The sequence below is a fragment of the Schistocerca cancellata genome, chromosome 2, assembly GCF_023864275.1.
Source record: "Schistocerca cancellata isolate TAMUIC-IGC-003103 chromosome 2, iqSchCanc2.1, whole genome shotgun sequence".
Classification (NCBI taxonomy): Eukaryota; Metazoa; Arthropoda; class Insecta; order Orthoptera; family Acrididae; genus Schistocerca; species Schistocerca cancellata.
Window position 1 is genome coordinate 755,764,732 of NC_064627.1, and position 23,493 is coordinate 755,788,224.

A 23,493-nucleotide genomic window follows, 5' to 3' on the forward strand; every position below is an offset into this window, starting at 1 on the left:
CTTCAAAAACCACGCGCGATAGTTTCATATTCTCTCGATCGATACGCGCAACCTAACAGTCCTACAGAAAAAAAATGAAAAGGACCTTTTGTAAGAAATTTAATGTAGTTAAATTTTGCAGTGGGATACGTTATCTCTGAAGGCCACGGTTTTCCAGTTAATAAAGAGAAACTTGTAAAAGTCTTCAAACGCACTTCCATCCCACACTCATTCCTCACCAGTCAGGATTTTTAATATGTTGTTCGTGGCACTCCGTCCTACCAACGTACAAAAGTTTCCATCTATGCGAACTATTCCCGATATACGAACTTTTTTTGGTCTCTATTGATTGGGCTATTCGCTAACATTATTTACTCAAACGTGCCAGGGAGGGCAATGAAAGAGAAACAACTTTTGAAAACCTTACGTGGAACCTATTTACGCTGACCATTCGATCCAAACGTAACGCTTACAAGCACAATAGACCTGACGAATACAACGATGTAAATGCTTACTTTATGCTGTTAAAAACCACAAAATTGTTAGTTAAGGTTACACAAATGTCAAAGAGCTCGACTAAGCCGATGGCTTAATAAGGCCAGTGAATAAAGGCCAAAAAAGTCGAATGTGTGAAATAATTCTTTCAATATTTTACAGTGGTAGGAGAGAGTGTCATCGCAAAATATTAGAAATCCTGACCGGTGAATGTGAGAGTCGAGTTGCGTTTGAAGATCACTTTTATAAGTTTTTCTTGAGCAATTTGAAAACAGTTTCTAAATCGCTTCAGGTTCCTAAATCGCTTCAGGAAAATGCCAGGATGGTTCCCCATTCTTCCCTAATTCGATGGGATCGATGACTTCGTTGTTTGGTTCCCTTCCCCGTATCAACCAACCATCGAAATCTTTGCTCTGCGGCGAAAACGTATCCCAGTACAAAATTTAACTACATTAAATTTTTTTACACAAAGGTCCTGTCCATTTCTTCTATAGGATTAATAGTTCACACATAGCAACTGAGAGAATATAAAAACGGGCGGTAGGTTTTTGAAGGCTGAATATAATGTTACGGGTTGCATAAAACGACTTCGGTAGGGGTAGCTGAATCATCCCGTGTACAAGCGATGATCAGAGTAAGACGATGCAGGACAATCACAGAGTGAGACGGGTGCTGAGTAAGAATTAAATATCTGGAAGTAACTGTGGTCACCGATAGAGAGAGTGCCGTTGCGAGACTAGCCGTCCCTCTGCGCAGACAGACAGACAGAGTGAACTCTGCGACTGGAGCGAGGCGGCCAATATCGTGAAGGGAGCCTTGTCTGTTGGTAGCAGAGCCACAAGCCTGGTTTACAGTGCATGGCATTGGAAATCGTCTATTATGAACGGCAGATATTGGGGCTGGTGATCGACTACGTTGCTTAAGCAAACTGTACGTTAACCTTGGGATTCTTAAAAAGGCGTTAACATTTAAAACAAAGCTTTCACTCTTGCGTCACACCATTACGAAGTGTTTGGATTCGTGAAACAGTCGTATTACGAACGTGTTTCCCTAAAAGTGAATTTAATGCGCTCGATTTAATAATAATTAAGACTAGCAGTAAGGCGAGGTGCTCCGAAATTCGGATCTCATGCACTAATACACCCCATTAATGTTGAGACCAGAGAGAGATGATACTAGAACTGATAAACTTCTGTTATTTACGCCATACTTTTTCACATAGCGTCTTAGCAATATAGATATAATACGTGACCAGCTTAATAGCTTACATCCCAATATGAAATTTACAAAAGTAATGAAAAGTAACCGAAGTAAAACTTTCCTAGACCTCCAAATTTCAGATATCAACAGCCAACACAATTGTGGAATTTTCCGTAAGCCAGCCGCTACAGATTGCACAATAAATAACGATTCCTGCTGTCCAGTGTGCCATAACCGAGCCTATTTTATCTCTATGATACATATACTAATGAATCTGACTCTGGACGATGATGAAGTAAAAAGAGAACTTGTTATCTTGCAAAGAGTAGCTATTAACAACGGTTTCAGTGCGCAAAAGAGCATTGAAGTATTTGAGCAGAAAGTTGAAAATGACCGTGTAGATATAACCGACGAAATTACAGTAGTATGAGAAAGTGCTAAGTCCAAAAGGATTAAGTTTGCCAAATTACCATGCTTAGTTGCGGTCTTGGATAAAACTGCGCAGCTATTCAAGGAAACCAACATAGGGGTCAGTTTTTAAACAGAAGAAAATCAGACACAGCTCTGGTAAAACCAACCAGTTTGCAAGATCAGGCTATAGAGCGTAGAACGTGGCACATGCACAAAATGATATATTGGACAAGCTGGGCGGGCGCTCAGCGACAGGTTTAAAGTACGTAATACACACTCGAAGAGCAGTACCTCTACCTCCTGGAAACATTTTAGAGATGATAAAAATGGTGAGCAGTACAGATCAGCTCTTACAAGACTACTCGTACATACAGTGCCTGAAAGTAGAATCATGAACATTCTCGAACAGTTACAGCTACATTAAAAATCATCCTGACGACTTACTTAATGCTCAGACTGATTTAAGAAGTAAAAGATATTTAGATATTTTGCACTCTATTTTATGTGCAAATGACAGAAAGTAACTAGGGAAAATTACCTTTCCCATCTGATATGGGTTTATTATCCTAAAATTTTGTACAGAAATATGCGTACGCTGATTTCATAGCATTTATGGTGCTTACGACGTTTTCATTTGGAAACATGGAAGAATCATATGCGCTACCACTTTTTACTTTCATCTATACTTCATTTGTTTCTGGAATCTTTTAAGTGGTGTATTTTGCTAGCACTTCATAAATGCTATGTAACAAGATTTATCAGAGCTCCGGACGTTTTTTTATGATACTGTAAGTTTTATACATGATAACGAGCTCACTTCACACAGAATTTATTTTTGTAAATTAATTTTATCCTCTATACTTTACTTTATCCTGAGACTATATCTTGTCATATCTAATCTATTTTAGCAGTGCATCACATAATTGCATAATTACGTTTTTACACTTTTATCGTCCGACCCCGGTAGCTGAGTGGTCAGCGCGACGGACTGTCAATCCTAAGGGCTCGGGTTCGATTCCCGGCTGGGTCAGAGATTTTCTCCGCTCAGAGACTGGGTGTTGTGTTGTCCTAATCATCATCATTTGATCCCCATCGACGCGCAAGTCGCCGCAGTGGCGTCAAATCGAAAGACTTGCACCAGGCGAACGGTCTACCCGGCGGGAGGCCCTCGTCACACAATATTTTTTTTACACTTTTATCGAAAGCATTTTAAGCTCGTTGGATTTTATTATTGTATGCTTTTACGTGTCTACATTTCCCACGTGAGGCCTTGGTAAGAAGACATCCTGTATTTACGATTTACGACCGTCATATGAGCGGTGGATGGGCTGTCAGCGGTACACTTTTCCGCTTTTCAACCAAGTGAATTCAGCAGAAATGATAATGAGAAACAGAAACAAATTTTGAGGATGTTTTGTTTTCTAAATGCCAACGGGCTTGCCGCTGTGGTAACACCGGTTCAAGTTAGATCACCGAAGTTAAGCGCTGTAGGGCTGGGCTAGCACTTGGATGAGTGAACGTCCGATCTGCCGACCGCTGTTGGCAAGCGGGGTGCACTCAGCGCTTGTGAGGCAAACTGAGGAGCTACTTGATTGAGAATTAGCGGTTCCGTCTTGTAAACTGACATACGGTAGGGAGAGCGGTGTACTGATCACATGATCCTCGCCACGCGGGATTAGACGAGCGGTCTAGGGTTAAAAAAAAAAAAAAACGAACCTGCGACCTTAGCGGTCGCTCAGTTCCAGACAGAGGTCTAGGGCGCTGCAGTCATGGACTGTGCGGCTGGTCCCGGCGGAGGTTCGAGTCCTCCCTCGGGCATGGGTGTGTGTGTTTGTCCTTAGGATAATTTAGGTTAAGTAGTGTGTAAGCTTAGGGACTGATGACCTTAGCAGTTAATTTCCATAAGATTTCACACACATTTGAACATTTGAAGGACGCGGCCACTGATCGTCGCATCTTGAGGAACCTCTTTGTGTGACCAGGCTTCAGGCTCCTCCTTGGCGCCGTGTAGTGCTGAAAATCGGTACCACGTAACGGCATGCCACCTGAGGCATTCTTGGGACTGAAGCACCGAAGAGAGTAGCATTCTTCCCGTAGCCATATGACTGGACGAAATTCTTCTGAGTCATTGAAAATTTGACTATAATAGCGATAATTTGCTTGGCTTATAATAATTTGCTTACGATAGTTGGCTTATTACACTGGTGCCCAAAATTAAAGCAACAAACGGAAATTTTGCAAGCTTGTGTTTATTTTGCCTCGAAACAGTACAAACAGGTGATAGTAAAGTAGAAATATTGTAAAGAATTCAGAACGTGAACAATTGCAACATAACGGTAGACAAAAATGTTCTTCATTTTTTTCCAACTTAACGGATTTGGACACACATTCTGGCAACTAGTTAATGTGCTCAGTATGGGATAACGGGCCTGATAACGACGGTGCATGCTGTGAATGACGTCACCAGTCGCATGTTGAGGCAGTAACTCCCGTTCTTCCTGCTGAGCTGCTCGCAAATCTTGTAGAGTGGTAGGTGGATGCTGACGTGATGCAACCCGCCTGCCTGGCGCATACCAGACATGCTGTATGACAGTGTTTTTCAACCTGTGGGTCACGACGCCCTGGGGGTCGCAGAGCCTTTTTCAGGGCGTCGCGGTCGCGGGAGAAAGCAGTTTCAGTATGACTGGTAACGTATGTTCCATGACGATCATCTCCTATGGTATAAATGTCACACGGAAGTGACAAAGTTTTGTGAAAGCACCTTGCGAATTCGCTCACGTTCAGATCTGCTACTTGTTTATAATAACAAATACGAATTTAATTTAAACCTGTTGAAGAGTTCAAATACGCAAACACTTGCAGCAGTGAGAGGCAACACGATGTCTATCGATCTCTTCCCACTTCTGCGGAATGGAACTAGGGTGGTCAGAGTCAATAAGTCTTGTACACCTAGTATTTACCTCACCCGCACGCCTCTACCGCGGCAAAGAATATAATTACATCTCTGCCTGCAGAGCACTGCGACCTCTTTTCACATTGCACTTGATTTCTCGATCAGCACAGTATCAACAGGAGGAAAACTGGAAACGTTGCCTCTGAAATCGCTGACATAATTTTATTATGGTTCTGGGGGCGCCAAAATATTTTTACTTGGGAAGTGGTCGCGTATTCAAAAAGGTCGGAAAACACTGCTCTATGAGATAAAAATCGGGAGAGCGAGCAGGCCACGCCATGCATGCAATATCTTCCACTTCCAAGAAAACATCAATCACTCGTGCTCTATGAGAGCGAGCGTTATCGTCCATCGTTAGGAAGTCTGGGCCCACTGCACCTCGCAACAGCCGCACATGAGATACCAAGATCTCTTCACGATATCTGATTCACCCACACAATTTCATGCGGAGGTATTCGAGTGGTACAGTAGCCCCTGCCCACACCTTAAGGACCTTCCTAGATATCGGTCTCTTTCCGCAATGCTTCGGTCCCGAAATTCTGTTCCACGTTTCCTCCATATGTGAATCCGCCGAGAGTCACTCACCAGACTGTGTCGAAATCTTCTGTGCACCGTTTGTCTCAATACATCACGTGCGGTGGATGCCGCGAGGTCAGATGCCAGTTGTCATGCAGTGGTGAAGCGATAGTGTCGTGTCCTTGTAACCAATTAACGATCCTCTCTTTCTGATGTCACACATGGTCGGTCCTGCGCTTGTCTTTGAGATACAGTTTCAGTCTCTATAAACTGTCGCCACATACGAGAAGCCACAGAACGATTCACATAAAGCCATCGGTCCACACCAATCTGCGACTGTCCTGCATTCACTCTTTCTATGGCCGTCTACAGCAGAGATTCTGGTAGGCGTCTTGTCTGTGCCATACTGCACCTTCTGTCATTGTGTACACATCGATTGTGGATGTGGGACTAGCTGGAAAACACTTGATAGGCGCCCTGACGCCATCGTTGGCTTGGTTGTCCGTTGACCGGAATGCCATCTTCCGTGTAGAATAAGATTGTACGGACGTCTGTTGACAGTTTGTATGATTAAATCGTGAATTAGGCACAGAATGGGGTAAAAGCGATTTGTTGCTTCAGTTTTGGACACCAGTGCTGTTCGAGAATTTTAGGAAAGAGTATCTCATCTACAGTTAATGAGATCGTTTATAGAACATTAGTAGGGCCAATACTTGTGTACTGCTCGATTGTTTATGAAAATGTTCGAGTAGTAAACCACAAATTACGATCATTCATGAAAACAGCAATTACCTACTACGACGGCGTTCATAGCAATTGCGTTTCAGTTACTTTTAATCATGGCTTATAGATTTGTTCCACCGTATCACTTAATGGTTGTTGCTTGTTGTGTCAAAGAAGTGATACAAAACGTAATGATGATGTACTTCAGTGGTGTTTACTAAACGTGTCACATTTCGCCGCTGCAATTCGTTTGCGTCATCTGAACTAGTAGATAATTTAATGGTTGACAAAGAGGAGCTGTTTTTCCTTTTAGAGTGATAGGAGACATTAGTTGGAGCTGTTACGGAGAGAGAAGACAGATGGAACAGGTACCTGTAATTTTTTGGACGTTTTGGTATGGAAGGTCGTTTACAGAGCGAAGGGAGATTAAATTTAGGTTGTGGTGGTCACGTTGTTGAAATTTTTGTTTTTGTAGAGGCGACGGTATTAATCAGAGGTTCACCAGCCTGAAAATGCTATCTAGGACTGCCAAGGACAGAAAAGGATACAACGCTCTTTGATGGCCGACGTCTGATGCTATATTCTCGAAGCGCCGCACCTTTATTACAGCTGTCTTTCTCTCTTCCAATAAGAGGGTGATACCATTTAGCTATAATAAAGATTTCATCAGGGCAACCACAAACGTTTGTGGTGTACACAGCTCGTCAAAGTGAACGTCTATAGAGAGGCGCCTTTATGTACAATGTACAGCAAGTGCAATATCTGATTAAAAGTATCCGGAATCTATTGTGAAGATTAATATGGGCTGCGTCCAATTTATGTTTTTGTGACGGCTTCAACTCTGCCGTGGTCAAAATTTCTAGTCGGTGGCCGCTTGTTCGAAGTGTAGAAAAATGTAAGGTAATGCAAATGAAAAGGAAAAACAACCCTGTACTTTTCGAATACAGCATTGCCGGTGTGCTGCTTGACATAGTCACGATGATTAAGTATCCAGGCGTAACGCTGCAAAGCGACATAAACTGGAACGAATACTTCAGGTCGGTCAGTAGACGAGAAGGCGAATGGTAGACCGGTTTATTTCGACAATTTTAGGAAAGAGTATCTCACATACAGTTAATGAGATCGTGTGTAGAACACTAGTGCAACCAATCCTTGAGTACTGCTCGAGTGTTTGGGATCCCCACTAGGTCGGTTGAAAGGAAAGTATCGAAGCAATTCGAAGGTGGGCTGCTGGATTTGTTCGATCTACACACGAGTGTTACGAAGATGGTTTGTGAACTCAAGTGGGAATACCTGGAGGGAAGACGACTTTCTATTCGCGGAAAGCAACTGAGAAAATTTAGAGACTCGGCGTCTGAAGCTGAGGATTCTGCCACCGCCAAAGTACATTTCGAGTAAGGACCACGAAGATAAGAGAAATTAGGGCTCGTAAGGAGGCATATACATCGTCGTTTTTCCGGCGGTCTACTTGTGAGTGGAGCACGAAAGGAACTGACTAATCCTGGTACAAAGTATCCACCACGCACCATACAGTGACTCGCGGAGTACGTAGATGTAGACACTTTCAGTGCCGTGTCTCAACGTCTGTGGGGAATGGCATTCTTCCTCAAGAGTCGAAACCAGAGAAGGTAGTGCTGTTAGAACGAAGGGTCTGGAGCGGTCGACCTTCTGACTCGTACCAAAGGTTTCAAGTCGGGACGCAGGGTGGGCATTCCATTTTAGGAATGTTATTGTCCTCAGTTGATGCATTATGAGAGAATTCACTGTCGTGCTGATGCAAACAGTTATTGCCTCCGAACTGTTCCTCTGCTGTAGGCTGTACGCAGTGCTGCAATATGAGTTCATACCCTTCCACATTTAGCGTAAGAGACGCAGTAGGGGAATCACATCCTGACCATGAAAAACACCCCCATATATAAAACTAACTCCTCCATACTTAACTGTTGACAATACGCATGATGGCATTAACGTTATCCATACCAAATCATTCCATAGGATTGCCATAGGGCTACAGTCGTTTCCAGCCATCGAATGTCCAGTGGCCTCGCTCCTTACACTTCCTCAAGAGACTCGTAACATTGACTACAGAAATATGTTACTTATAAAGAGCCGTCCTACCATTATACTCAATTCCTTTTAACTGACTACTCACAATTGCTCTAGCTGGACTGCTTGTAGCATTTTGGAATTTACCAGTGATTCCTTCCTTTGATTTGATGCGATTTTTTACAAGAACCCTTCGCAATGCTCGACGGTTGCTGTCCGTCACTAAACCAGTTCTGCCAGAGCTGTGATGATCTCTTAGAGTTTCCACTTTGCAAACACCTCATCGACATTCGACATGGGCAGCTCTAGAAGGGTCGAAACATCCCGGGCGGACTTCTACACAGGTGACATCCAACAGCGAGTAGACGTTTGAAGCCACTGAGATCTCCGGAACGACCCATTCTGTTGTTATTGCTTCCCTACTGTCCACATAATACTCCCCGCCTCTTTTTACAGTGATAATTCCTTCTTTCGTGGCATATAGTGGTCAATTCTGCATTAAATAGGATTGTCGGGTTACTTTTGATCAGATAATGTAAACGGAAGTCTGTTCTCTTCACGGAATACTACTGGTGATATTTTAAACTTTCCAAATCACTACTTTAGACCATAAAGGAGTCATCATAAGTAGGTATGCTTCCGCAACCAACAGTTTCGTGCACAGCTAGATCTTCCGACCTCGGCGGGACGTAAGTGTTTTGGATGTTGCCGTTGATGTTGCACCTGTTGAAGCTAGTGTGGTCTTTCGACTGTCCAATAGCGCATGTTATGCAAATTTTCATTAGCAAAAATGGTGCAAATGGCTCTGAGCACTATGGGACTTAACATCTGAGGTCATCAGTCCCCTAGAACTTAGAGCTACTTAAACCTAACTAACCTAAGGATATCACACGCATCGATGACGAAGCAGGATTCAGAACTACGACCGTAGCGGTCGCGCGGTTCCAGACTGAAGCGCCTAGAACCGCTCGGCGTCGGCGGCCGGCCTTTACATTAACGCGGTTAGTAACCGTTGCTTCATCACTATAGGAGACGTTGGAAAAACGTGTGGTCGCCTCTCAGTTACGTAACAGATAATAGGGATGGAAATTCTGTAGATGCAGAATGAGAATGACATTCGTCTGCCTGATTCCACATTCGTTGGCAATATGCCTCGTACCACTGCGCGGATCCATTAAAGTCGTAGCCTGAATAGCTTGTTCGTGTTCTCTGTCAGTTGCAGTCTTCTTTCTTGTCCCCTCTCTGACGTCCAAGCAACCAATCCGCACTAGCGTCTTAATAATTCGTGCAACTGCCTGGTGCGTCGGACACTGGCGATCCGGATAGATAGCCCTATACCGCAGTACTGTTTTTATGGTATTTTTCTTGAATGCACCATATAAATGTAGTATGTCCAATTCCTCCTGATTGGTGTACCTGTCAGCTCGCAATGAATGTCGAAGCAGAATGGGCGACCTGCGGTGCGGACAAGTAAACAGGAAAATGCATTGACATTCTGACACAGCGCAGCCCGAGAGCTGTCCTTGATGACGTTCGCATCGCTAATGTCGTTTCCAGGCTCTGTGTCTCAAATTTTACGACATTTCTCGAAGTGTTTTACGACAGGTTTCAATGTTAATACTAACAAATTCTGTGTCACTGTAACTGTCTTCCCAAGAGCTTTCGAATGCAGTTACAAAAAGTATATGGTTCCATTTACAAAAACATACTTGCTTCAATATCTCCGTTGATATAAGCGGTAAAAACATTAACCAAACGAAACAATACGTGTCCCCGGCGCTTTAATATTTGCCGAAAACCGCGTTTGCAAATGTGTACCTGTTCTCTATATAAAATGTGTGTAACGTCTTACGTGACTCACCCTACATACGCCTCGACATAAATTTTATGCTGTCTGTAATTGCCAATACGACAGTACATCATTACAAACTTTTCTGTATAGTAAATTCACTCACTTATGACGAAGAGCTCATGGGAATTGTACAATGGTTGCGTGAAACTGCTGGGGTATGGAATCAGTACGCGGAACACTTTTTCAAGGTTGTGAGTATGTTGTAACATTCCTAGGCATACTATGAATGATGTGTAATTTTTACAAGTGAACTTATATTTGCTGTATACTACTAAAGTATTGGATACATTTAAATTCTCTTTAAATTTGTAGTGAAACGCTTTACTCCCCTCAACAGCAATCGATACTTATGATATTATCAATTTATCATATATTTGATATCGTCACCGATGCCATAGCCGTCGAAAAAAAAGTATCGACACCCTCGCATGGCAATAATATAACAACGTCGCTAACCACATGCACCCTCATCTACAAATAATAAAATGGTTCAAATGGCTCTGAGCACTATGGGACTCAACATCTTAGGTCTTAAGTCCCCTAGAACTTAGAACTACTTAAACCTAACTAACCTAAGGACATCACACACACCCATGCCCGAGGCAGGATTCGAACCTGCGACCGTAGAAATAATAAAAAGACGACCGGTGTATAGATGTGCTTATAGAGAGGCAACAGGAAACTGACAAATTCACTGGATATTAAATGTTATAAATTCTAAAATAAACTGCTTTGGGTAAGTTTTATCACAATCTACACAATACTGTAATCATATCGTAATTTTTGTGATTGGGTTGTAAACACCAGGCTATTACAGTCAAAATTTGAAGTCGAGATAGATGACGTATCATTGCAAACGCTATCAGTACAACACATCAAAGTTTGTGATGAAATTTTAACATTATGGAAAAAAATCTGAGTTTGCTGGACTACATGATTGGACTGATGGTAACAGATACGATAACTGGCTCCGCCATTACTGGAACCGTGGCTCGACTTGTGGGTGACTGACCTTGACCTTGGCGGGCACGGAGACGGAGGGCAGGCTGGTGGCGTTGGTGGTGGTGGAGTTGGCGGGCGGGTACCACAGGCGGCACCACACGCGCTCCGGGCCGCGCGTCTTGGTGGCGCCGATGACGCGCACCACTCGCTCGTCCCGCGCGTCGTAGAACGCCGAGAACACGAAGAACTTGTACCTGCCAGACACACAGACACAAACACTCAGTCACTGGTGCTCTGCTTCCTTGCCCAAGTTGCAGATCACTTCGGTAACTTCTGTGTACCCTTGAGATAGCAAGCCTCCAATGAACTATACCTTTCTTGTTATCAATAAGCAGTAGCTTAAAACCTTAAGTCTAGACTCTGCAGGTTGTTGGAATAATATAACAGTCATACTTCACGTTCTTAAATGAGTTTATGCTTACAATATGGTTTAATACAGGACGTATAAAATAATGGAATATAGGAAAATCATTCGAACATTCAGTGAGTCAAGTGAAGCTGAAGGATAGGCAATTCAGTTTCTTTAGTAAATCATAGAAAATCATAATACAAGATCACTATCATATCAGCACTCGTCTTTATTGCTTATTCTACTCACAAACTGTTGTTGTTGTGGTCTTCAGTCCAAAGACTGGTTTGATGTTTGATGCAGCTCTCCATGCTACTCTATTCTGTGCAAGCCTCTTCATCTCCGAGTAACTAGTGCAACCTACGTCCTTCTGAATCTGCTTAGTGTATTCATCTCGAAGCATCCCTCAATGATTTTTACCCTACATGCTTCCCTCCAACACTAAATTGGTGATCCCTTGATACCTCAGAACGTGTCCTACCAACCGATCCCTTCCTCTAGTCAAGTTGTGGCACAAACTCCTCTTTTCGTCAGTTCCTTTCAGTAGCTCCTCATTAATTAGATCATCTATCCATCTTATCTTCAGAAGACTTCTGTAACACCACATTTTAAAAGCTTGGATTCTCTTCTTTTCTGCACGGTTTATCGTCCAAGCTTCACTTCCATACATGGTTGGTTGGTTGACTGATTTGGGGAAAGGGAACCAAACAACGAGGTCATCGATCCCATCGGATTAGGGAACGACGAGGGGGGAAGTCAACCGTGACCTTTCAAAGGAACCATCCCGGCATTTTCCTGAACCGATTTAGGGAAATCACGGGGAACCTAAATCAGGATGGCCGGACGCGGGTTTAAACCGTCGTCCTCCCGAATGCGAGTCCAGTGTGCTAGTCACTGCGCCACCTCGCTCGGTTTCCATACATGGCTACACTCCATACAAATAGTTTCAGAAAAGACATCCTGACACTTAAATGCATACTCGATGTTAACAAATTTCTCTTCTTCAGAAACCCTTTCCTTGCCATTGCCCGTCTACATTTTATATTCTCTCTACTTCGACTATCATAATCTATTTTGCTGCCCAAATATCAAAACTCATTTACTACTTTAAGTGTCTCATTTCCTAGCCCAATTCCCTCGGCATCACCTGATTTAATTCGATTGCATTCCATTATCCTCGTTTTGTTTTTGTTGATGTTCATCTTATATCCTCCTTTCAAGACACTGTCCATTCCGTTCAGCTACTGTTCCAAGTCCTTTGCTATCTATGACGGAATTACAATGTGATCGGCAGATCTAAAAGTTTCCATTTCTTCTACCTGGTTTTTAATTCCACTCCATATTTTTCTTTTGTTTCCTTTATTGCTTACTCAATATACAGTTCGAACAACATGAAAGATAGGCTGCAGCCTTGTGCAACCCCTCTCTCAAGCAGTGCTTCCCCTTCGTGCCCCTCGACTGTCATCTGGTCTCTCTAGAAATCGTAAATACCCTTTCGTTCTCTGTATTTTATCCTTGACATTTTCAGAATATGAGAGAGAGTGTTCCAATCAACATTATCAAAAGCCTTCTCTAGGTCTACAAATGCTATAAACTTAGGTTTGCCTTTCCTTAACCTATCTTCAATGATAACTCGTAGGATACTTATTGCCTCGTGTGTTCCTACATTTGTATGTAGATTTAATTTCAGCTTACGTCAACCTCAAAAGTCACAGTAAAAGGATATTGACAGAAAGTAACTCGTGGTGGAAGTGTTCGCACTTAGGAATATTTGCACTGTATATCGATGTCCTTTTAGTGCGATTTACAATGATGGCTTAAGCTAAAATGCATTAGAGCTGTACAGTTTATGAGCGTAAAAACGTCGAAATCACGACTTTATATCAGTTTAATTTCCACTGTTTCAAGGTTTCGTAACATATTGTTGCATGTTTAGAAGAATGTTGATAACCCTATTACCAGTTAATGATCTGTTAGAATTTTCACTTAGTCAGTACTCACTTTCTTTTTCACTGTTTAGACTTTTGGTGTACCACTCGGTGTTACGTGAAAAGCTATTTCTCGTACGTTTTTTGATGTGCCTCCTAGTTATAAGAATTAATGCAAAGCATATGACATTTATGAATTTTGTTTATTGTAATGGAACAAGATTTTTGCTGATGGTACACTAAGTAGCATATAGCTACCTATCTTTCATGCCATCGGAAAGACAGTAATGAACTTAGTTGCAGTAAGCGAGTAGCTTGCTGGTGCTGTATCTAATACGAGCTCTTACACACTCCGTAAACCACCTTACGTTGCGTGGCGTACTTGTATGGACAGACAGTACGCGCTTCAGTCTTGATCGTTACTTGTGCTCTTGGTGCTGCTCGGTACCGGGGCAGGGAAAAACTCATGAGCGAGACGACTCGAACATACTCACCGAGTGCGGTGTCAGCACGTTGGAGTCGCATTCAGGAGGACGACGGTTCAAACCCGCTTCCGATCATCTAGATTTAGGGTTCCGGTGACTTCCCGAAATCTCTCCAGGTAAATGCCGGAATGGTTCCTTTGAAAGTGCGCGTCTGATTCCTCTCTTCATCCTTTATACAATCCGAGCTTGTGCTCCGTTCCTAATGACCTCGATGTCAACGGGACGTCAAACCCACCTTTCCTTTTTTTCCTATGAACCTGCTCTTGAAGGAAGGGGAAGCGCCCAGGTGTGATAATGAATGGCTTGCAACGAAAACTGAATGCATTTCAATAACACATTTAACGAATACATTATTTCGACGTCGTAAGAAACATTTACGAGTAAGCGCCCTTACTCTTGGAAGTCTTGCCGCGCGAGCCACTTCCAGATATGAAAGAATAAAACACCGTATTTTGAGACGATGTGAAAATCTGACAGAACTCACGTCGCTCCCAACTCACTAGTTTACTCCGCGGAAAACATTTTCTGTGACCGAGTTGCGAATCACAAAATGCGCCGGAAAAGAGGCTAATAATCTCACGACTGTTTGTGAAATGCTTAGCACGAGGAAGTTCATAATAGCATCGGTGTGTATGTAGAGCCACATATCTACCGCAACATGTCTCTGTAAACAATGTTTCTAGACTTCTTGTTCTATGTGTATGTGTAGGGAAAGCTGAGTATCTGGTGTTACGCGGGAACGTTTTTATTCCAGTATTCTACTGGTTTATTTCCTCTTTCTCCCTCTCTCCGTCCATTTCCATTTTCACCATCTGTCTCCATCACTTCGATTCCCTCTCTCTATCCATCTCCTCCACCCCTCACTCTCTATTGATCTCCTCCTGACCCTCTCTCTGCCCATATTCTTCTCACTCTCTCACTGCCCAACTCCTCCTCCTCCTCCTCTCTAACCACCTCCTCTACCTCCACTCTGTGTCCATCTCCTCCTCTTTCCTTGCTCTGTCCATCTCCTTCTCTTTCCTTGCTCTGTCCATCTCCTCCTCTCCTCGCGTCCATCTCCTACTCATCCCTTTCTCTGTCCATTTCCAACGCCACCTCTCTCTGTCCATCTCTTCCTCCTCTTTTCTCTGCCCATCTGCTTCTCCCCTTCTCTCTAGCCATCTCCTCCTTCCCCCTCCCTGTCTATCCGCCTCCTCCTCCCGTCTTCTCATGCCACGTTATAGCCCGCACTCCATTAGGAAGCTGGTTGTTCCTACCCTCACAGTATTTCTTTCCAGATCGTAACTAATGTCTTTACTAAATGCGTTCCACGGGTTTAGGATGAGCTTTTCCCCGTGGACCTGCCCGCGTATACACACGTCAGATTTGTTTTTCATATATTCAACATACGTCGCACATATTTCTTCACATACGTCATCTGTATCTTTAACGATTTCACCCTGCACTTTCATTTTCACGCAGATCAAAGTTTACGTCTTATTTCGCGAAATATGTGTTGTACAACAATATAATTTTGCAGGTGCATCTTATGGTATATGTAGCAACCTCCTGCTAAATGTGTTGTGAAAAGAGTTAGTACTAAAGAAGTAATGAATTAAAATGTTATGCATGATGTGGCAGTTTTTCATGAGTCTTAGTGATAACCACTTCATATCTCCTGAACAATGTGTCGTACAGTGATATACACTCCTGGAAATTGAAATAAGAACACCGTGAATTCATTGTCCCAGGAAGGGGAAACTTTATTGACACATTCCTGGGGTCAGATACATCACATGATCACACTGACAGAACCACAGGCACATAGACACAGGCAACAGAGCATGCACAATGTCGGCACTAGTGCAGTGTATATCCACCTTTCGCAGCAATGCAGGCTGCTATTCTCCCATGGAGACGATCGTAGAGATGCTGGATGTAGTCCTGTGGAACGGCTTGCCATGCCATTTCCACCTGGCGCCTCAGTTGGACCAGCGTTCGTGCTGGACGTGCAGACCGCGTGAGACGACGCTTCATCCAGTCCCAAACATGCTCAATGGGGGACAGATCCGGAGATCTTTCTGGCCAGGGTAGTTGACGTACACCTTCTAGAGCACGTTGGGTGGCACGGGATACATGCGGACGTGCATTGTCCTGTTGGAACAGCAAGTTCCCTTGCCGGTCTAGGAATGGTAGAACGATGGGTTCGATGACGGTTTGGATGTACCGTGCACTATTCAGTGTCCCCTCGACGATCACCAGTGGTGTACGGCCAGTGTAGGAGATCGCTCCCCACACCATGATGCCGGGTGTTGGCCCTGTGTGCCTCAGTCGTATGCAGTCCTGATTGTGGCGCTCACCTGCACGGCGCCAAACACGCATACGACCATCACTGGCACCAAGGCAGAAGCGACTCTCATCGCTGAAGACGACACGTCTCCATTCGTCCCTCCATTCACGCCTGTCGCGACACCACTGGAGGCGGGCTGCACGATGTTGGGGCGTGAGCGGAAGACGGCCTAACGGTGTGCGGGACCGTAGCCCAGCTTCATGGAGACGGTTGCGAATGGTCCTCGCCGATACCCCAGGAGCAACAGTGTCCCTAATTTGCTGGGAAGTGGCGGTGCGGTCCCCTACGGCACTGCGTAGGATCCTACGGTCTTGGCGTGCATCCGTGCGTCGCTGCGGTCCGGTCCCAGGTCGACGGGCACGTGCACCTTCCGCCGACCACTGGCGACAACATCGATGTACTGTGGAGACCTCACGCCCCACGTGTTGAGCAATTCGGCGGTACGTCCACCCGGCCTCCCGCATGCCCACTATACGCCCTCGCTCAAAGTCCGACAACTGCACACGCTGTCGCGGCGTGCTACCAGTGTTAAAGACTGCGATGGAGCTCCGTATGCCACGGCAAACTGGCTGACACTGACGGCGGCGGTGCACAAATGCTGCGCAGCTAGCGCCATTCGACGGCCAACACCGCGGTTCCTGGTGTGTCCGCTGTGCCGTGCGTGTGATCATTGCTTGTACAGCCCTCTCGCAGTGTCCGGAGCAAGTATGGTGGGTCTGACACACCTGTGTCAATGTGTTCTTTTTTCTATTTCCATGAGTGTATTTTTGTAGGTGCATTCAGCTACTTGTACGGATATTGTCAGCAAAATTTGTTGCGAATAGAGTTTTCAGTAAAGAAGTAATAAATTTAAAGTGGTGCGGCAGTTTGTCATGCACTGTTTATGGCGTCATATATGCGAAACTACGTGTCATACAATGACAATTTTGCTGACACATTCAGTACTATGTTTAAGCAATATCTGCAAAACATGTCGCGAACACCGTTAAGTAATAAAGAAGGAGTAAATTAAGACATAAATCTTCGTGCGGAATTTATACTGCATGTACAACGAAAATGTGGAAAGAGATAAATTTTTTCCCTTTGTTGCAAGTCAGTAACTGTTCTCATTCTGTGTATTGTGTATTGTGCGCTACACTACTTTCTCACTCCCACCAAAACCCCTTTGGAAATTATACATACCTATGGTATCCTCTGTATTAATTCAGTTTATACGCTGTCTCCATACCAAATTTCATCCAGATCCAAACATTCGTTTCAGCGTAAGGGTGTAAAACACACACACACACACACACACACACACACACACACACACACACACACACACCATGACAAAATCTCACATGTGTAATATGCATTAGATTACGTTAGTGCTCGCTGACTGTTCCTAAATCGCTAAATGTAATTTTTAAAAAAATGTATTAAAAATGATTTCTTCTTTTCAATGCAGCCTCCTATCCTATTCTCTTGTCACTTCAAAATAAGAAACTTCTTCAAAACTAGACGGCAAGAGAACGGAAAAGACGATAATAATGTGCCGATTATTTCAGTAGCGCTTCCAAAGTGAAACTTGATGAATAACATGACAGTTATCGATATTCCGCAGCCTTTGTAATTGGGCATTTTAGCATCATATGCAACCAAGACAACTTTAATACGATGATCGCAAAAAATTAATTAGTTTCCAAAACCTTAGTATTTTACTTTCCAGAAACCAGAGGTGTGAAAATAAATTTCGACACTATCGTGTCAAATTGTTGTAAGACTGAACAATAAAAGCTTCAGGAGAATCTTGTATCAATGGTTTGGGCGCCTGTTCATCTAACAATAAATGAAGTAAATTCCTAATAAAATTAAACAGCTACAATGGTATAGAATGACTGAACACAAATGCAGATCTAGTCAGGCCTGCATGTTGCGGTGTTGTGACTGCACTACGTCGGATCTCTATGCATTCGATCGTGGGCTCCCATGGCGAGCACTTTCGTAAACAAGGGAGATGAAGTGTGGTAATTCGAGAGGCAGCGTATCGTATATTTATAACGATATATATTTTTAACTGTAAACCACATCGTTATATTAACTCCTCACTCGTACGGTTTGTCACTGGAGTTGGGTGACCATCTCAGTGATGCTTTCGCGTTTACTAGACATATATAACTGACGAAAGGAGAAAATGCAAGAATGCAGTAAAGGAAACAGTAGAGACGTCAAAAAATGAGAAAGACAGGAAGTGCAAAATAGCTAAGCAGGAATGGTTAGAGGATAATTGCAAGGATGTAGAAGCATGCGTGGTTAGGAAAAAGACAGGTGCAGCTTATACGAAAATCAAAATCTTTGGAGAGAAGCAGCTGTACGTGCCGAGTGCTTGGCTGCCGACTCTGCCACAGCCACTGTCTATGCATTGAGATAGCTTCGCCATCTCCCCCCGAAAGGAAGCGGATTGCAGTGTGTGGTTGGTGTCTGATGACCCAGTACACGCGCCACACAGCATTGCGCTGCGGGTTGCCGCCCCGTCAGGCGTCTGCAGTGTGACATCCGTGGCGGTAACCACGGCGCCACGATCGTCGGACACAGGCGGCAGTATCAAGCATTCGCGAAGCCACGTGACGCCGGCTACATCCTGGTATCCACACACCGGCCACTTCCTGGTATCCACATGCAGGCCAGCCATTATAGGAGTGCCGTCTGATGCCGAATCTGAAGACGAGACTGAAACCGACAATGAATCCGAGTGACACAGACGAGTCTCCAACACTGGGCACCAGGCCCAGCACTACGCAGTGCTACCACAGACTGTGACTGCGACTGGTCCCGATCTTGCAGAGTAAGCTATGGTGACAGACTGTGTGCTCTCTCACACCTTCGTCGAACTGTATTCAAAGAGAGACAATTCTTCTCATAGATCTGGTCGATCTCTTCCTGTTTTCTGTTTTCTGTCGTTTATGTTTTCTTGTAAAAAAAATCTTTCATTGTTAAATGCTGCTTTTTTTTTGTTTGCCTGTGCCATGTCACAATGGAATACTTTGATATGAACATCAAGGGCTCAGATGATAAGTCAGCAGTGAGTACAGAAGGGGAAGAACTGAAGATGGTTCAAATGGCTCTGAGCACTATGCGACTTAACTTCTGAGGTCATCAGTCGCTTAGAACGTAGAACTAATTAAACCTAACTAACCTAAGGATATCACACACATCCATGCCCGAGGCAGGATTCGAACCTGCGACCGTAGCGGTCACGCGGTTCCAGACTGAAGCGCCTTTAACCGCACGGCCACACCGGCCGGCAAGAACTGAAGAGTAGAAGGAATATATACAAGAGCTGTACAAGGGAAACGAACTTGAAGAATATGTTATAAAAACGGAAGAGGAGGTAAATGAATATGCCATCAGAGATATTATACTGCGAGAAGAAATTGACAGAGCACTGAAGGATCTAAGTCGGAACAAGTTCCCTGAAGTAGACGACATTTCCTCAGAATTATTGAGATCCTTGGGTGAGGCAACAGTGTCAAAATTATTCGACCTGGTATGCAGGATATATGAAGGGCTTATTTCAATAGTGGTACAAGTCCATTTTTGTTCATTCTGAGATACAGAGTCCTAAAGTTAAATGAGCGCTGAAAAATCTGCAGTTGAGATACCAGAAATATTCAAGCATATGGCTTATTTCTAGAGATGAACGTTTCTTTCTGTTTGTTTGGACCATTAATGTCAGAAGCATTATAGACAGAAAAGTGGAGGTAATGCACTTGTACCACTATTGAAATAAGCCCTTCATATGAGACGTGCGAAATATCCTCAGACGTCAAGAAGATCGTAATAATTTCACTTCCAAAAAGGGTAGGAGCTCATATGGGTGAATATTATCGAATTGCCAATTTAATACGCCATGATTGCAAAATACTGACACGAATTATTTACAGAAGAATGGAGAGACTGGTGTAGGTCGATCTTGTAAGGAAATCCGAGACAATCCTGACTGATCTTAAAAGATAGCTCATGGAAAGGTAAACCTACATTTACAGCATTTTTGGATTTCATGAGACCTCTTGACAATATTTATTGGATTACACTCTTTGAAATTTTGAAGGAAGTATGGATAAAATAAAGGGAGTGAATATTATCCACAACCTGCACAGAAACTGGTCAGTAGTTACAAGTACTGAAGCGCGTGGAAAGGAAGCAGTAATTGAGAAGAGAGTGAGACAAGCTTGCAGCCTATCCCCAGTGTCATTCAATCTGTACATTTAGCAAGCAGTAAAACAAAACGAAGAGAAATTTGGAAAGGAAATTACAGTTCAGGGAGAAGAAAAACTTTGAGGTTTGACTATGACATTGCAATTCTATCAGAGACACTAAAGAGTTTGGAAGATCGGTTGAATGGAATGGATAGTCTTGAAAAGAGGTTATAAGATCAACATCAACAAAAAAGACCACAGTAATAGAATGTAGACCAATTAAAACAGGTGACGCTGATACATTATGTAAACGCCCTCTCATTTCCGTCAGTGTTAGGGATATATTTCAGTAGTTCTTTCTTTCATAATAATTTTTAATTAATGTCATTTGAAATAATTAAGTAGAAATTTTAATTAAAAGGAAGTAAAATGACTAAGAAAAAAGTTATTAACGAACAAAGCTGTAATACCAAAAAATATTCAAATGTATGTGAAATCTTATGGGACTTAACTGCTAAGGTCATCAGTCCCTAAGCTTAGACACTACTTAACCTAAATTATCCTAAGGACAAACACACACACGCCCATGCCCGAGGGAAGACTCGAACCTCCGCCGGGACCAGCCGCACAGTCCATGACTGCAGCGCCTAGACCGTTCGGCTAATCCCGCGCAGCAAAGCTGTAATACCATAATTCGTTTTGGCCTATATATACAACCATCACTGTTAGGTTTTACTATTCCGATTACTGTTCTTATTTCCATCCAGATTCCTGTTCTGTGATTACTTTTATTCTTTTGTTGCAGTTGCTTCTATTGCGTGTCGTGTTAAAGTACTGAAAATATAACAAGTTATTTTAAAAAGTGTAGCGATCATTTTACGGAAGTAAATGCCAAGTCGGCATAATTTTCGTCATCCAAAGGCAGAGACTTCAGTTTATTTAAAGAGGGAGAAAGGGAGATTATTTGCTAATTAGAACTGAAGATTTGTAATATTTATGGAATTATCAAGTGTAAAGTAAAAGGTGAAATTAACTGCATGTTAGTGTGAATATTTGCAAAAGTTAAGAGTATCGATATCGACATTCAAGTGATAGTATAAAATTTCAATACTGCAGTTAGTTAAAATCTCTGGTCAGACGTAAACTGTAAGCTAGCTGAAACATCTTGCTGAAACATTTTGATAACTTTTGGTTGAATATTTATTGCCCTATCTGCAGAAAAAAGTAGAAAGACTATAAACTTTGCAAACCTATAAGTAAAAATCAGAATCATTAGTGCAGGCCATATAATTACGTCGACGCAGCCTGTTCTGTAGCGTGTGTAGTAAACAGTTCATAAGTATAGCACGCAGTGACTATGAACTATTTAAATTAAATTTAAACGAGCTGTGTCTTCTTGAAGAGAGATATTGGTTCTTAATCTGTGTTCTTATAAGTGACCAGAATATAATAAGTGAATAAAAGGTTCGTCGGCACGTTATTCAAATAAAACAAAATAAGAACTAGCATATTCCGGCAACACAACGTACGATTTACGTTGAAATCTGCACACAGGACGACGCCACAGCCCAAGGGAACCACATATTAAAATATTTACAGTCAAGACCACGACAAAACAGCACCAATTTCAGTTAGCAAGTGAGACACTAAACGTGGTCGAATTAAAACAGGTGAAGAGGATAGAATTAGATTAGGAAATGAGATACTAAAAGTAGTCGATGAGAAATCTGTTGACATCTAACGTACGTGCAAGTAGTAGGATGTCTTTTTGACAGTGGTTGGATGGAGTGTAGCTTTTTACGGAAATGAAACGCGGACCATAAGCAGTTCAGACAAGAAGAGACAAAAGTTTCTGAAATTTGAAGTTACAGAATAATTCTGAATGTTTAAGTGGGTAGATGGAGTAGCTAATGAGTAGGTACTGCATCAAATTAGGGGAAAAAGAAACATAGGGCGCTAGTTGACTCAAAAAGAGGGATCGCTTGGTCAATCAAATCATCTGGTAATTGAGGGACGTCTGGGGTACCAAATTGTAGAGGGAGACCAAGATGTAGTGCTATAGAAGGATGTCTAAAATTACATAGACTGATATGATAAGGAATCGGCAAAGAAAAGGTCATACGGAGATATTGGCAAGGAAAATGGCCGTGTTGATAGGTCATATGTTGACACATCAACGAATATTATCCATTGTAGTGAGGGACATGCAGAGGGTAAAAACTGTGGAGGAAGGCAGTGGCTGGAGTACCTCCAGCAAATAATCGAGGACGTCGGGTACAAGTGCTATTCCGAGATGAAGGGGTTAACACATGAAAAGAATTCAGCTAGTAAACTAATAATTCCGAAAAAAGTTGTTCATAATATATACAGCGATGAGCCAGAACATTACGAAAAATATAAAAGATTCATCTAATGTGTGTGTGTATGTGGAACACCGCGTCTGTGACGAATAAAGGTTTTTAGAAATAACTAAATTCAGCTGTCTTTTGCTGATGGTGCAATTTTTATTACACCATAACCGATTCCGAGGTGCCTAGCGGATCGTTATTAGAATCCAACAACCGTTTGTGGCATCATGGGGGTCGTGTAGCTGTGGCAAGAAACAAAAAACGAAACAATTACGCCCTAAGTGTCGTGAGATATCAGAAATTATTAACATTGTAGGACGGACTTAAAGATGTTGCCTACAGTTATTAGCAAGTTATTGTTTAATTGGTAACAAATACAAAATCGTGACTAAACATAACGTTAAAAAAGTTTGGTTGGAGCAGCGATTTTCTTTGGACATCGCTCGCACTTTCACTTACACATTGACGACAGTAAATATAATGAAATATTTAAATGAAATTTATTATCGCACAAGTAATATGTATTAATTATTGGAAAATTAACACGTCCTGTTTACAAAGTCTAAAAACGTAAATAGCACATGTTAATTTTGCAATACGTAATACATGTTACGTTAGCCGAACGGTCTAAGGCGCTGTAGTCATGGACTGTGTGGCTGATCCCGGCAGAGGTTCGAGTCCTTCTCCCTCGGGCAT

At 42.8% G+C, this 23,493-nt stretch overlaps 1 protein-coding gene across 1 annotated transcript in view; it reads right to left on the reverse strand.

Annotated features, from left to right (window-relative positions):
- The window catches only part of LOC126158282 (uncharacterized), a gene marked incomplete at its 5' end in the record, with an annotated part of 138,697 nt that overhangs the window by 105,737 nt on the left and 9,467 nt on the right, over positions 1–23,493 (reverse strand). The window contains one exon of the mRNA XM_049916432.1: positions 11,188–11,371. Within this exon, the coding sequence (XP_049772389.1) occupies positions 11,188–11,371 (184 nt within the window). The remainder of the gene's footprint in view (positions 1–11,187; positions 11,372–23,493) is intronic.